This window comes from Pagrus pagrus (assembly GCF_965226575.1).
Source record: "Pagrus pagrus genome assembly, chromosome: 11".
Classification (NCBI taxonomy): Eukaryota; Metazoa; Chordata; class Actinopteri; order Spariformes; family Sparidae; genus Pagrus; species Pagrus pagrus.
The window spans coordinates 465,001-478,989 of NC_140195.1; the positions used below are offsets into that span (position 1 = coordinate 465,001).

The following is a 13,989-nucleotide window of genomic DNA, read 5'->3' on the forward strand; positions in this document are numbered from 1 at the left end:
GTTTTGAGGTCATACAAAGTGGATTTTTCTAAAATGATAACTACATTTCACTGTGGTCTAAATGTGTCCATCATAACTTTTTATTTGTTTAACGATGCCACTGTTATGACTGAGGTGAGAGTCAGAGCGACTGGGCAGATTTCAGCCCTTGGAAGTAATTTATTGAACAAGAATTGCCTACAAAGTAGATTTATATAAAGGCACTGTCATGCGCAGTGACATGGGTAAACCATAAGGAGCACTGCAGCACTTTACAAATGTACCACCTCTCATTTCATTTTAGCACAACTCCCAACAAGAAATCGTGTTCCGGTCTCTGCATTGTTGCACTTCATCCCATTTATCCACCTCTGACAGCTGATTCAAACCCCAACAACTCTTATGAGCACTGCAACACTTTACTTGAGCACTGTAGCACTTTATTATATTGTATGTCTTTGGTTTCGTTGTGTTTCTCGTTTTTTTTTTTGTTGTTGTTGAATTTGTTTCTTTGTTTCTTTGTGTGTATTACTGTCTATCTGTTGTTTTTGTTGTTAGTAGTGTTTTTATGTCCCTTGTGTCCTTGTATATTAAATGGCCTTTAACATCTTGCCAGAGGACTACAGTCGGAAATTAGTCTCTGGCTAACACTGGCACTTTTACAGTCATGTTCATTAATGTGCACTGTCCTCTTTAAAATAAAATAAATAAATAAAAAATAAATTTATAAATCACACAATCCCTAAATGTAAGAAATTGAACTTCTGAATTAACAGTCCAAACGTTCTCACAGCTACATATACAGGCTACACATGGGGAGGACAAGCAGCAAAGGTTCCTAATAATCTTTATTTATTGATGTATTTATATTTGTAATTATACACAGAATATATGTGGGAATATGTGTATCTGGCATTGTATTCTATCCTTTGTTCTTTTTGTCCGCCTTGTAAAGCACTGATTGCTTGTTTGATAAGTGTTATATAAATAACCTTTATTATTATTATTATTATTATTATTATTATTATTGTTATTATTGTTGTTATCATCCACACAAAATATGTTTGTTAGCAGATTAAACCTTCATTGCACAACATGAGATTCATATAATCTAGCATTAAATATAACAATTACACAGAAAATTAGGATATTCGACTAAGCGTAGTGTTTGTAGTCCTAACTAAGAGTTTGTAGTCCTAACTAAGAGCCAATCAGCTCTTTGATCAGGCGACAGCCAGGCGTTTCCCATCATGCCCTGAGGTCTTGCAGTCGGTGGAGAGCAACTGCGGCGCCTTGATCTCGTGAGATTATCGTTGCCGGCGCGTGCATGACGTCAGAGCAAGTCAGGATCAAGTCGGACACGAATCTAACCGGCATGCATTGTGCGGTGGTCGCCGGTGATCGATTCTGCGCAGGCCTGGCTCATCTCCAACGAGCCTAATGTGTGCACAGAGCTCCGGTGGGACACCTGTCCGCTCAACACCGGACTGATGACGAGGATTACTGAACAATGTGCGACAGAAGAACAAGACGAAGAAGAAGGTGATGAAAGTTCAGGTAGACTTCTTCACCTGAGTGACGCCAACGAGCCAGGTGAGCTCAGCCTGAACTGAGCACACAATCAGCTGTTAGCCGCTAGCTGCTGTTCAGATCGGAAACGACACACCTGAGCAGAGACACCTGATCGACCAGGGAACGTTAAATGGACAGACCCCCGTCCTGCTGACGTCAGAGGCTCAGGTGAGTTTCCTGTCTGTTTGTACCTGAAGAGATTATCTGGTGTTTCTCACTGTCAGCTGTTTGACTTCATCAGACTCTCTGATTAACAATGAAAACTACACAGAGTTCACAGTGTTACAGTTGTTAAAGGAAACAAACAAAGCTTTGATAATTAATTGTTTACACCTGTAATACCTGGGAACAATCTGTGTATAAAAACATTTTCCATCAGGAGGTTTTAGTTTTAATTTGTCACATAAAACAGAAAAACTTCTGGTAAAACCCTGAATGATGTGTGTGTGTGTTTGTTTGTGTGTGTGTGTGTGTGTGTGTGTGTGTGTGTGTGTGTGTGTGTGTGTGTGTGTGTGTGTGTGTGTGTGTGTTTGTTTGTGTGTGTGTGTGTGTGTTTGTTTGTGTGTGTGTGTGTGTGTGTGTTTGTTTGTGTGTGTGTGTGTGTGTGTGTGTGTGTGTGTGTTTGAAGCTGAAGGAAACAAACTTTTCTCAGTTTATTTCCTTCAGAGAAAATGAAACTCGACAGAAGATTTATTGTTTTTGTTCTGAATTAATCACATTTAGGTTTTTATTTTCATCGTTTTCTACCTTTTACATTAAAGTTAATTTATTCTGATGATGATGCGTTCATACATGAACATGATGTTAACATGTGACTGGATTCTGACGATCCTGAATCTGTTCTGTCAGTTTGACACAACAGTGAAGTTGGTTTCGGCTTGGATGGTGAAGTTAGTGTCGGGTTGGATGGTGAAGTTAGTGTCGGGTTGGACGGTGAAGTTAGTGTCGGGTTGGGTCGTGAAGTTAGTGGAACTATTTAATCTTGTCGAGATATTTTTGTGTCAATTGTTGTGAAACCATTGAAGCTAAGTAGCTGTGAGTTTCTGCCAAGCCAGGTGTGTTGAATAGGCTTGATTACAGGGTGGAGCCAAGTCTGCATGAGGTAAATCTAGCACAAATGGGTTAGTCACTACAGCGTCAGGACAGTCGAACAAAGACTTTTGAACAAAGACTTAGGGAGACTCCCGCAGAGAGACTCCCTATCGAGGAAGTCCAAGTAACTCACTGTCCACCACAGGCCGCAGCCATTGGTCCCTGCCAATCCCAGTCAGGACACCAAACCGGAGAAGATTGCACCGGAGACCCATTGCTTGAGGCTGTAACCCAGCCAATCTCTGTTACCCAACATTCTCCACCGGTACTGAAATTGAAGTACTAGGAGGGTTATGGAACTGCCAGTCTGCAGTCAAGAAGGCGGACACCATCTCAGCCTATGCCTCCCTGCAGACTCTTCACTTCCTGGCCCTCACGGAGACCTGGATCACCCCAGAAAACACTGCCACTCCAGCTGCCCTCTCAACTGCCTACTCATTCTCACACTCCCTGAGACAAACAGGTCGAGGAGGAGGAACTGGACTCCTCATCTCACCCACTTGGTCCTACAAGGTCCTTAACCTCGACCACCTACTCAGATCTGCATTTGAATTCCACGCTGTCTCTGTCACCCTTCCTTTCAAGCTCAACATTGTGGTGATCTATCGCCCTCCTGGTCCTTTCTGCAACTTCTATGATGAGATGGACGCCCTCCTAAGCTGCTCCCCAGACGATGGCACACCACTCGTCATCCTTGGGGACATCAACATCCCCCCAGAGAAGCTGCGCTCATCTGAATTCATCAGCTTCTTCTCCTCTTTTGACCTCACACTCTCCCCCTCTCCACCCACCGGGCCGGGAACCAACTTGACCTTGTCTTCACGAGGTCCTGTACCTCGGCACTCTCTGTTACCCCGCTCACTGTGTCCGACCACCACTTTGTCGCTTTCTCTCTCCCCTTGAAGTCCTCCGTCTTCCTGGCCCCTACGCCTCGCATGGTCACCACCCGCTGCCACCTGAAATCCCTCTCTCCCTCCACTCTCTCCTCAACTGTTCTCACCTTGCTACCATCCACAGAACAGTTCTCTCTGCTGTCCACTGAGGAAGCCTCCTCCACTCTGTTGTCCTCCCTCTCCTCCTCTTTAAACGCTCTCTGTCCCCTCCCAACCAGCCTGACCTCCTCCCTCACCGCTGATGACTTTGCAACTTACTTTACCAAGAAAGTAAAAGACATCAGCTCCTCATTTACTCACTTGCCCTCCCAGAAAGCACCTCCCCCAACCCTCGCCTATGACGGCCTTACCTGCTTCAGCCCTCTCTCCTCTGAAGATGTTCACACACTAGTGACGTCTAACCGTGCTACCACCTGTTCCCTTGACCCAATTCCCTCCTCTCTTCTCCAAAACATCTTGCATGACATCTTGCCTTTCCTCACCACTCTGATCAACTCCTCCCTTACTTCAGGCTGTATTCCAACTCCTTTCAAGACAGCTACAGTAAAGTCACTCGTAAAGAAAACCACCCTTGACTCCGAAACTACAGACCTGTATCTCTTCTCTTGTTCCTCTCTAAAACCCTGGAACGTGACGTCTACAACCAACTGTCCTCCTAACTTTCGCAGAACGACCTCCTTGACCTCCATCAGTCAGGCTTCAGGACTGCTCACTCCACTGAGATGGACCTCCTCACAGTGACTGAGTCGCTCTGTGGCACCAGAGCCTCGTCCCACTCGTCAGTCCTCATCCTCCTCGACTTATCCTCTGCGTTTGACACAGTCAACCACCAAATCCTCCTCTCCACTTTGGCTGAACTTGGCATTGCTGACTCTGCTCTAACCTGGTTCGCATCATACCTGACAGAACGCACCTTTCAGGTCACGTGGAATGGCTCCTTGTCCAAACCCTGCTCCCTGGAAACTGGTGTCCCTCAAGGCTCAGTACTCGGACCGCTTCTGTTTTCACTATACACTAGATCACTAGGCTCTGCTATCACATCACATGGATTCTCTTACCACAGTTATGCTGATGACACCCAGCTGTTCCTCTCCTTTCCCCCATCCTCCTCCAACACCCATGTTGCCACTTGATCGCTGAATGTCTGGCAGACATCTCCGCTTGGACAACTGCCCATCATCTCAAGCTCAACCTCAGTAAAACTGAACTCCTCTTCATCCCGGGGAAAGACTGCCCTCACATGGACCTGTCAGTCACTGTTGAGGATGTCACGATATCGCCTTCATCGACTGCGAGGAACGTGGGCGTGATCCTCGACGACGGACTTTCCTGCACCCCCAACATCACTGCTGTGGCCTGATCCTGCAGATTTGCCCTCTACAACATCCGCAGGATCCGGTCTTTCCTCACAAAGGAAGCAACGTAACTCCTGGTCCAAACGCTGGTCATCTCCCGCCTTGACTACTGCAACTCTCTATTGGCTGGACTCCCAGCCTCTGCGACTAAACCCTTGCAACGTATCCAGAACGCTGCAGTGCGCCTTGTTTTCAATCTACCCAAATTCTCCCATGTGACCCTCCGCCTCCGTGACCTCCACTGGCTTCCTGTTGCGGCCCGCATACGATTCAAGACCATGGTGCTGGCCTTCAAGGCCGTCAACAGAACTGCACCCATCTACCTCCAAACACTGGTCAGACCACACGCCCCAGCGCGAGCACTTGGCTCTACTACATCAGCTGGTCAGCTGGTACCGCCATCGCTGAGAGCAAACAAAGACCTCCCAGCGAAGTCACGACTCTTCTCTGTTCTGACGCCTCAGTGGTGGAACGAACTCCCGACCAACGTCAGGACAGCAGAGTCACTCACCATCTACTGCAAAAGACTCAAGACTCACTTGTTCAGACTTCACCTCGACCCCGCATAGCATGACTCCCTCCCAACCCCACCACCCCGCAAAAAACCTCACTTGTATGTTCTTACCCTCAGCATTTGCATCATAGCACTTTTGTACTTATGGTATCTTGATAAATAGCAGCTACTTTGCTCAGATGAGGGCTTGAAAATAGTTTCTCTTTTCTTTTCTACTTTATCGCCGGTGATATGTTGTGGTTTCTTTCTTGTGACAAATGTACTTATTGTAATTCGCTTTGGACAAGTTGGTGTCGGGTTGGACAGTGAAGTTAGTGTCAGGTTGGCCAGCAGGAAACAGTAATTTATTGACGGTCCCTCAGTGACGCCTCTTTTGTTTCAGAGCCGAGCTAACTGTCCTCTTACTGTCAACACCGGGTCAAACTGATGCTGCTGATCCAGAACCAATGTCAGTGGAGTGTCCAACATAAAACTCACTTCACCTTCCAACCCAAAACTAACTTCACAGTAGTGAAGTATGAATGAATGAATGAATGAATGAAATATGTTTATTTCGGTCATACAACACCAATATCAAAATCAACCATTTTGTGTGAACACTTTAGCCAGCACATATTATACACAATTACAACCATACACACACACACAAAAAAAGAAAATATCATACAGTGACTGAAAAGGGAATAGGCTGAAGCCGAAGGCTTATATTTGCCTATCCTTTACATTCTATGAAATTAAATTACCTAGAATGTCAACAATCCAAAATAATAAGATGAAGGTAATCATTACTGTATTTTATAATTTTTCATTATTTTACATGATTTTTCATTATTTTACGTAGGGGTTGATGTATTGACAGTCAGGTTAATGATCTTCTCTGTGTTCTGCATAAACAAACTTTTTACTTGGTACTTGTTGGGTTGGACGGTGAAGTTAGTGTCTTGTTGGGTTGAACTCGTTGAAGCTGCTCTGTGTTTTCTAACTCTTAATCTAATAATTGTTATAATCGTTGTTTAAAGATTTGAGTACCTGCTGCTCAGTTTCTCTTTCTTTTCTCTGGCAACAGTAAATTGAATCCGTTTGTCAGACAAGACTTTGTTTGTGGGAAATTGTAAAATGCCTGTTAGAGGATCCAGACAATAACTGACAGATTAATTGATAATTAAAATATTGGTTTGTTGTCAGCCTCACATTCTCTTTTCTCAATCTGATCTCATCTTGGAGTTTTTTTCTTCTTCTTTTTTTTCTTCAGTTCAAAGCTTTATTAGCCTGGAATCTGACCAAAGCACCAAAATGTTTGGACAGAATCACTGACAGATTTAAAGAGGCAACTACAGGCAACTAAACAAACTGGTGGTCTGCAGCAGTTCTGCATGTGGTTTGTCCAAGTGGTGTGGCCATACGTAGCTGTCCAAGATGGCGGAGGCACCTGTGGTCCTCGTTTCTGGTCGTGACATTTCAAACGCAGCCTTTTAATCACAGCTGTGAACTGAAGCATCAGTGCTTCTTTGTGTGGTCGTTTGGGAGTCTCTGGCACTTTCGTCTTTTTGTTGTCATTCTCGGTCTTTGTGTGTTTGCAAGCAGGCACAAAATGGCGACTGCTGTGTCACAAACTTATTATCTGAACAAATTTGTGTTATTGTCTGTCATCTGTTTAGCATTATTCATGAACCACATGGTGATCATACAAAACTGCAGCTTCCTTTTTAAAACAGGACAAACCTGAAGAAGGCTGTCCTCCATTTTGATTGTTTCTGTCAAACATTGTTGACTCAATGAACTGAGGTGTGTGTGTGTGTGTGTGTGTGTGTGCGCGTGTGTGCGTGTGTGTGTGTGTGTGATGAGGAAGCTCTTTGTCTTCAGAGACACATGTTGCCATGGCAGCGTAACAAGCTGTTCCTGCCTCCAGTAATTTGATTGGGTTTGTGTGTGTAAGAGCAAAAATCTGTTTCTATCAGACCACTGTGAACAGTGAGTCTGAGGTCGTGGCAGTGAGTCGTAGCAGCAGGGGTCGACAATATAAATGGCCCGGTGGCCCGGACGTACTTTTAAAACCGTCAGGGCCACCAGAACGCTCCAAGCACTGGCCCGGTAGGGCCAGCATGGATTAAAGTTCTCCGTCATTCAAACTTCACAGAGACCCGGGACTTGTTGAGGATCCCACCTGCAGAGGGGAAAAAACTGTTCATGTGGCGGGCGGTTTTGCTCCTGATGGACCTCAGCCTCCTGCCAGAGGGGAGAGTGTCAAATAGTCTGTGACCGGGATGGGAGGGGTCGGCCCGGTCCTCCCTGCACGCCTCAGAGCCGTGGAGCTGTGCAGGTCCTGAAGGGATGGAAGGTTGCAGCCAATCACCTTCTCTGCAGAGCGTATGATGCGCTGCAGTCTGCTCCTGTCCTTGGCAGTGGCAGCAGCGTACCAGACGGTGATGGAGGAGGTGAGGATGGACTCAATGATGGCAGTGTAGAAGTGCACCATCATCGTCTTTGGCAGGTTGAACTTCTTCAGCTGCCGCAGGAAGAACATCCTCTGTTGGGCTTTTTTGGTGAGGGATCTGATGTTCAGCTCCCATTTTAGGTCCTGGGTGATGATGGTGCCCAGGAAACGGCAGGACTCCACAGAGTTGACTGGGGAGCCACCCAGGTTGACGGAGGCGGGTGGGGCTGGGTTCTTTCGGAAGTCCACGACTATCTCCACTGTCTTTAGAGCATTAAGCTCCAGGTTGTTCTGGCTGCACCAGGTCACCAGATGGTCAATCTCCCACCTGTAGGCAGCCTCATCCCTGCCAGAGATGAGCCCAATGAGCGTGGTGTTGTCCGCGAACTTCAGGAGCTTGACGGACTGGTGACTGGAGGTGCAACCGTTGGTGTACAGCGAGAAGAGCAGGGGAGAAAGAACGCTGCCTTGGGGGGATTCGGTGCTGATGGTCTGGGATTCAGAGACATGTTTCCCCAGCTTCACGCGCTGCTTCCTGTCAGACAGGAAGTCTGTGATCCACCTCCAGGTGGAGTAAGGCACGTGGAGCTGGGAGAGCTTGTTCTGTAGCAGAGCCGGGAGGATAGTGTTAAAAGCAGAGCTGAAGTCCACAAACAGGATCCTGGCATATGTTCCTGGGGAGTCCAGATGCTGGAGGGTGTAGTGCAGGGCCATGTTCACTGCATCGTCTACAGACCTGTTGGCTCTGTAGGCGAACTTCAGTGGGTCCAGGAGTTGGTCGGTTAAGGATTTGAGGTGGGACAGCACAAGGTGCTCAAACGACTTCATGACCACAGAGGTCAGGGCGACGGGTCTGTAGTCATTCAGGCCTGTGGTCCTTGGCTTTTTGGGGATGGGGATGATGGTGGAGACTTTGAAGCAGGCTGGCACGTGACATATTTCCAGTGAGGTGTTGAAGATGTCCGTGAACACTGGAGACAGCTGGTCAGCGCAGTGCTTCAGGGTGGATGGAGAGACAGAGTCTGGTCCGGCTGCTTTGCGGCGGTTCTGTCTCTTGAAGAGCTTGTTGACGTCCTTCTCCTGCAGGCAGAGAGTCGTCACTGTGGTTGAGGAGGGGAGGGACCCAGAGGTGTGAAGTGGAGAGTGGTCCTGCTGAGCTGGCAGTGGGGGGGGTTGGTGAGATGGGAGAGGGTGTCGCGGGGGATGGTGTCAGGACTGTCCCTCTGTCTCTCAAAGCGACAGTAGAACTCATTCAGATCGTTTGCAAGTAGCAGGTCGTTGACGGAGTGGGGGGGTTTAGGTTTGTAGTTTGTAATCTGTCTGAGCCCCTTCCAGACAGACCCAGAGTCGTTCGCTGAGAACTGGTGTTCTCAGAGTACTGTTGTTTAGCTTCTCTCACCGCCTTGCTAAAGCTGTACTTTGAAGATGAAGAAAAGTCTCTGTTTTTCCCCACCAGCAGCTGAAGCTCATCTAGTTTGTTGCACAATGAGCGCACATTGGAGAGAAATATTCCTGGTAGCGGTGTGCGATGTCCGCGCTGACGGAGACGTACAAGCGCACCAGACCGTTTCCCTCTCCTCCGGCGTTTCACTGCGTGAGCAAAGGTGAGCGCACCGTTGACCAGTATGTCCAATAATTCAACGGATGGGAGGAGAAAAGTGGGGAATAAGTCCGCTGGAGTGGTTGCCCTTATGGACATGAGTTTTTCTCTAGTGAAAGAGCACCGGGTATCCAGGCAAAAATGTTAAATTAACAAACAAAACAAGACAAAACAACGCGCACCAACACACCGTGGCTGCCGTCCGTGGCGCCATCTTGGATGGATCAGGATCAATTGAGTTTAGTCAGCACGTGAGAAGTCGTCTGACACGGAGAGTCTCCTGTTGTGTGCTACATGTGTGAAACAACAACTATAGTCTGGACTTTGTCTGCAGTGTATCTGTGTAAACGGCTTCATTCAGCGTCTCTCCCTCCCCTCTGGCACCGTGAGTTACCATGGTTACAGGAACGCCCTGAAACTGTATAATGATGATCAATAAGAAGTTTTTGGTTAGTTTGACTGTACAGAGTCATGAATGTTGCCTGATTGTAGCTCAATGCTGAAATCTTGTATTATAACATAGAACAAAGCCTCAGAGCTTCTTTGATTATTAACATGTTAGTGATGACAGAAAGTGATAACTCGCCATCAGACTGACAAGGCTGCAAAAGTTGCTGTTTGTATGATGTATTTTTCTGTTAAACGATAAGAGGCTCACTTTAAACAATATTATTAATAATAATAATTAATTATAATGATGATGAGAAGAAGAAGTAGAAAAATAGCGTACTGAAAAGTTCTGTAGATGGTTGATTATTTGAAAGAGTAAAACTTGAGAGAAGCTTGGCAAAAAAAAGGCACAGATTGATTTCATAGATTGAAAATTACATTGAAAAGACAAAAAACATTTTAAGTGTGAATAGAACAGCTGTTCAGATCATCCTCCTGATGACAAACAAATAAATGTTGTTAAACCAAATTTTTCTTTTTCGTTATTATTGGGATCGATTCCTGGGCCAGTGGTTACAATGGTGGGGCCAGTGATCTTCAAAAGCCCGGAGAGCCAGTGGCAAATTTCCCTTATTGTCTACCCCTGTAGCAGTGAGTCTGAGGTCGTAGCAGTGAGTCTGAGGTCGTAGCAGTGAGCCTGAGGCCGTAGCAGTGAGCCTGAGGTCGTAGCAGTGAGTCGTAGCAGTGAGTCTGAGGTCGTAGCAATGAGTCTGAGGTCATAGCAGTGAGTCGTAGCAGTGAGCCTGAGGTCGTAGCAGTGAGTCTGAGGTCGTAGCAGTGAGCCTGAGGTCGTAGCAGTGAGTCGTAGCAGTGAGTCTGAGGTCGTAGCAATGAGTCTGAGGTCGTAGCAGTGAGTCGTAGCAGTGAGCCTGAGGTCGTAGCAGTGAGTCGTGGCAGTGAGTCTGAGGTCGTGGCAGTGAGCCTGAGGTCGTGGCAGTGAGCCTGAGGTCGTAGCAGTGAGCCTGAGGTCATAGCAGTGAGTCTGAGGTCGTAGCAGTGAATCTGAGGTCGTAGCAGTGAGTCGTAGCAGTGAGTCTGAGGTCGTAGCAGTGAGTTGTGGCAGTGAGTCTGAGGTCGTGGCAGTGAGCCTGAGGTCGTAGCATTGAGTCGTAGGAGTGAGCCTGAGGTCGTAGCAGCCAGCCTAAGGTCGTAGCAGTGAGCCTGAGGTCATAGCAGTGAGTCGTAGCAGTGACTCTGAGGTCGTGGCAGTGAGTCGTAGCAGTGAGTGTGAGGTCGTAGCAGTGAGTCGTGGCTGTGAGTCATAGCAGTGAGTCTGAGGTCATGGCAGTGAGCCTAAGGTCGTAGCAGTGAGTCTGAGGTCGTAGCAGTGAGTCTGAGGTCGTGGCAGTGAGCCTGAGGTTGTAGCAGTGAGTTGTAGCAGTGAGTCTGAGGTCGTAGCAGTGAGTCGTAGCAGTGAGTCTGAGGTCATAGCAGTGAGCCTGAGGTCGTGGCAGTGGGCCTGAGGTCGTAGCAGTGAGTCTGAGGTCGTAGCAGTGAGTCGTAGCAGTGAGTCTGAGGTCATAGCAGTGAGTCGTAGCAGTGAGTCTGAGGTCGTAGCAGTGAGTCGTAGCAGTGAGTCTGAGGTCGTAGCAGTGAGTCTGAGGTCGTGGCAGTGAGCCTGAGGTTGTAGCAGTGAGTCGTAGCAGTGAGCCTGAGGTCGTGGCAGTGGGCCTGAGGTCGTAACAGTGAGTCGTAGCAGTGAGTCTGAGGTCGTAGCAGTGAGTCGTAGCAGTGAGTCGTAGCAGTGACTCGTAGCAGTGAGTCGTAGCAGTGAGTCTGAGGTCGTAGTAGTGAGTCTGAGGTCTGAGCTATAATACAAATAAACACTTTGAGAGAAACTCATATTCTCTCTCTAGACTAAAAACCAAGACTGACCAGTAGAAGAAGAATCAGTGATGATCCACAGTAGAAGTGAACCAGCAGACTGTGATCTGATCTCATTTCTCATCTTTCATTCAGCCATTATCTTTAAAACATCACTGAGCTTTAGATTCACTCTGCTGGAAACCAAAGCTGCTTCATTTCCTGCTGAAGTGTTTTTGTGTTTGTCAGAGACAAACAGAAACAGCAGCTGCTCTCACACACTGTGATTTATGACTGTAATATCTCAGAGAGGAGGAGGAGGAGGAGGCAATGAGTCCTCTGAGGAGCATCACTCTGTCTGACTTGTGGCAGGATTCAGTTTTCTTCAGTAGAAATCAAAGCTGATTTTGAAACGTTTCCATAAGAGTGCAGATATGATCCGTGTGTCCATGTTCGTACTGATTTAAACACAAACAGTTATACAAGAACTTAATGTGAGGGTCGTTCAGACCGACTCAGGGTTGTTTACACTCTCTGTAGATGCTAAGCTAACAGTGTTAGCACGAGCTCGACCTCAAGTCAAAGATGTATCTGGTCTCCTCAGATCAGGCTTTGATCTCTGTGATGACAGCAGACGAGCTGTATGGAGACATCTGATGTTTAAATCATCTCCAGCTGCTTCAGTTGTTCAGCAAAATGCTGCAACTCTGTTTTACTGTGAAGCTCCAGAAATGTTCTGTGGACTACGAGACTTCACCTGACTTTATATCATCAGGAGGAGACGATGACTGAGCCTGACTTTATATCATCAGGAGGAGACGATGGCTGAGCCTGACTTTATATCATCAGGAGGAGACGATGACTGAGCCTGACTTTATACCGTCAGGAGGAGACGATGACTGAGCCTGACTTTATACCGTCAGGAGGAGACGATGACTGAGCCTGACTTTATACCGTCAGGAGGAGACGATGACTGAGCCTGACTTTATACCGTCAGGAGGAGACGATGACTGAGCCTGACTTTATATCATCAGGAGGAGACGATGACTGAGCCTGACTTTATATCATCAGGAAGAGACGATGACTGGGTTTTTAGTTTTGGGTGAACTGCTCCTTTAAGAAGAGGTGTGATGTAGGTCTCTGAAAGTTAAATTAAGTTTGTTTCTCTTCAGAGTTAAACCTCAGACAGTCGTGACCTCATGTGTCCTCACTGTGTCTTTAACTCACACTGGTCCTCACAACGATACATCAGCAAGATCACACACACACACACAAACACACGCAGCCTTCAGGTTTCAGGAGACCTACAGCCCTGTTGCCATGGGTTACCGTCTCCTGTCGCTATGGTGACAGGATTTAAAACGAAATGTTCCTTCCGTCACAGCAGCAGCCTACACACACACACACACACACACACACACACACACACACACAATATCTTCCCTAATGTCTCCATTTTCTCATCAATAAATCAATAATTAATACATCAGATGGAAACTAGACACACACACACACACAGAAAATAAACAGCAGTGACATCATTCTGCGTCACAATCAGGTTACCGTGACGATAATTCAGCACATACGACACACGTACGCGGCCTCTCTCTCTCTCTCTCTCTCTCCCCTTTGTGTTGTCGGTGCGACTCGTCCTTACCTGGGCGCTGTGGAGCAGAGCGGTGCTGAGCAGCAGGAGGCTGAGAGACGCCATTCTGACTGAACACACACTGACTGAGGCTGCACCGCAGAGACGACTGAGGAGGAGCAGGAGGAGGAGCAGGAGGAGGAGCAGAGTGATGACGGGGAGGATAGTCCTATCAGATAGATAAACACTGATGGGGGAGGAGATATCGAGTGAGAGGAAGGGGGAGGGGAGGGAGGAGGAGAGAGCAGGAAGGAGGAAGCAAGGAAGGAGAGAGGAGGGAGGAGGGAGAGGAAACGAGGAGAGAGGAGGGAGGAGGGAGAGGAAACGAGGAGAGAGGAGAGAGGAGGGAGAGGAAACGAGGAGAGAGGAGGGAGGAGAGAGAGGAAACGAGGAGAGAGGAGGGGGGAGGAGAGAGGAGGGAGGAGAGAGAGGAAACAAGGAGAGAGGAGGGGGGAGGAAGAGGAAACGAGGAGGGAGGAGAGAGAGGAAACAAGGAGAGAGGAGGGGGGAGGAAGAGGAAACAAGGAGGGAAGAGAGAGAGGAAACAAGGAGGGAGGAGGGAGAGGAAAGGAGGAGGGGGGAGGAGAGAGGAAACGAGGAGAGGAGGGGGGAGGAGAGAGGAGGGAGGAGAGAGAGGAAACAAGGAGAGAGG

The 13,989-nt window shown here is 47.6% G+C and overlaps 1 protein-coding gene across 1 annotated transcript in view; it reads right to left on the bottom strand.

Moving 5' to 3' along the window:
- The window catches only part of pcsk1nl (proprotein convertase subtilisin/kexin type 1 inhibitor, like), a 19,180-nt gene extending 5,717 nt beyond the window's left edge, over window positions 1-13,463 (bottom strand). Inside the window, exon 1 of the mRNA XM_084366305.1 lies at window positions 13,350-13,463. Coding sequence (XP_084222431.1) covers window positions 13,350-13,403 — 54 coding nt within the window. The 5' untranslated portion in view covers window positions 13,404-13,463. The remainder of the gene's footprint in view (window positions 1-13,349) is intronic.
- Between the last annotated feature and the right edge of the window lie 526 nt (window positions 13,464-13,989).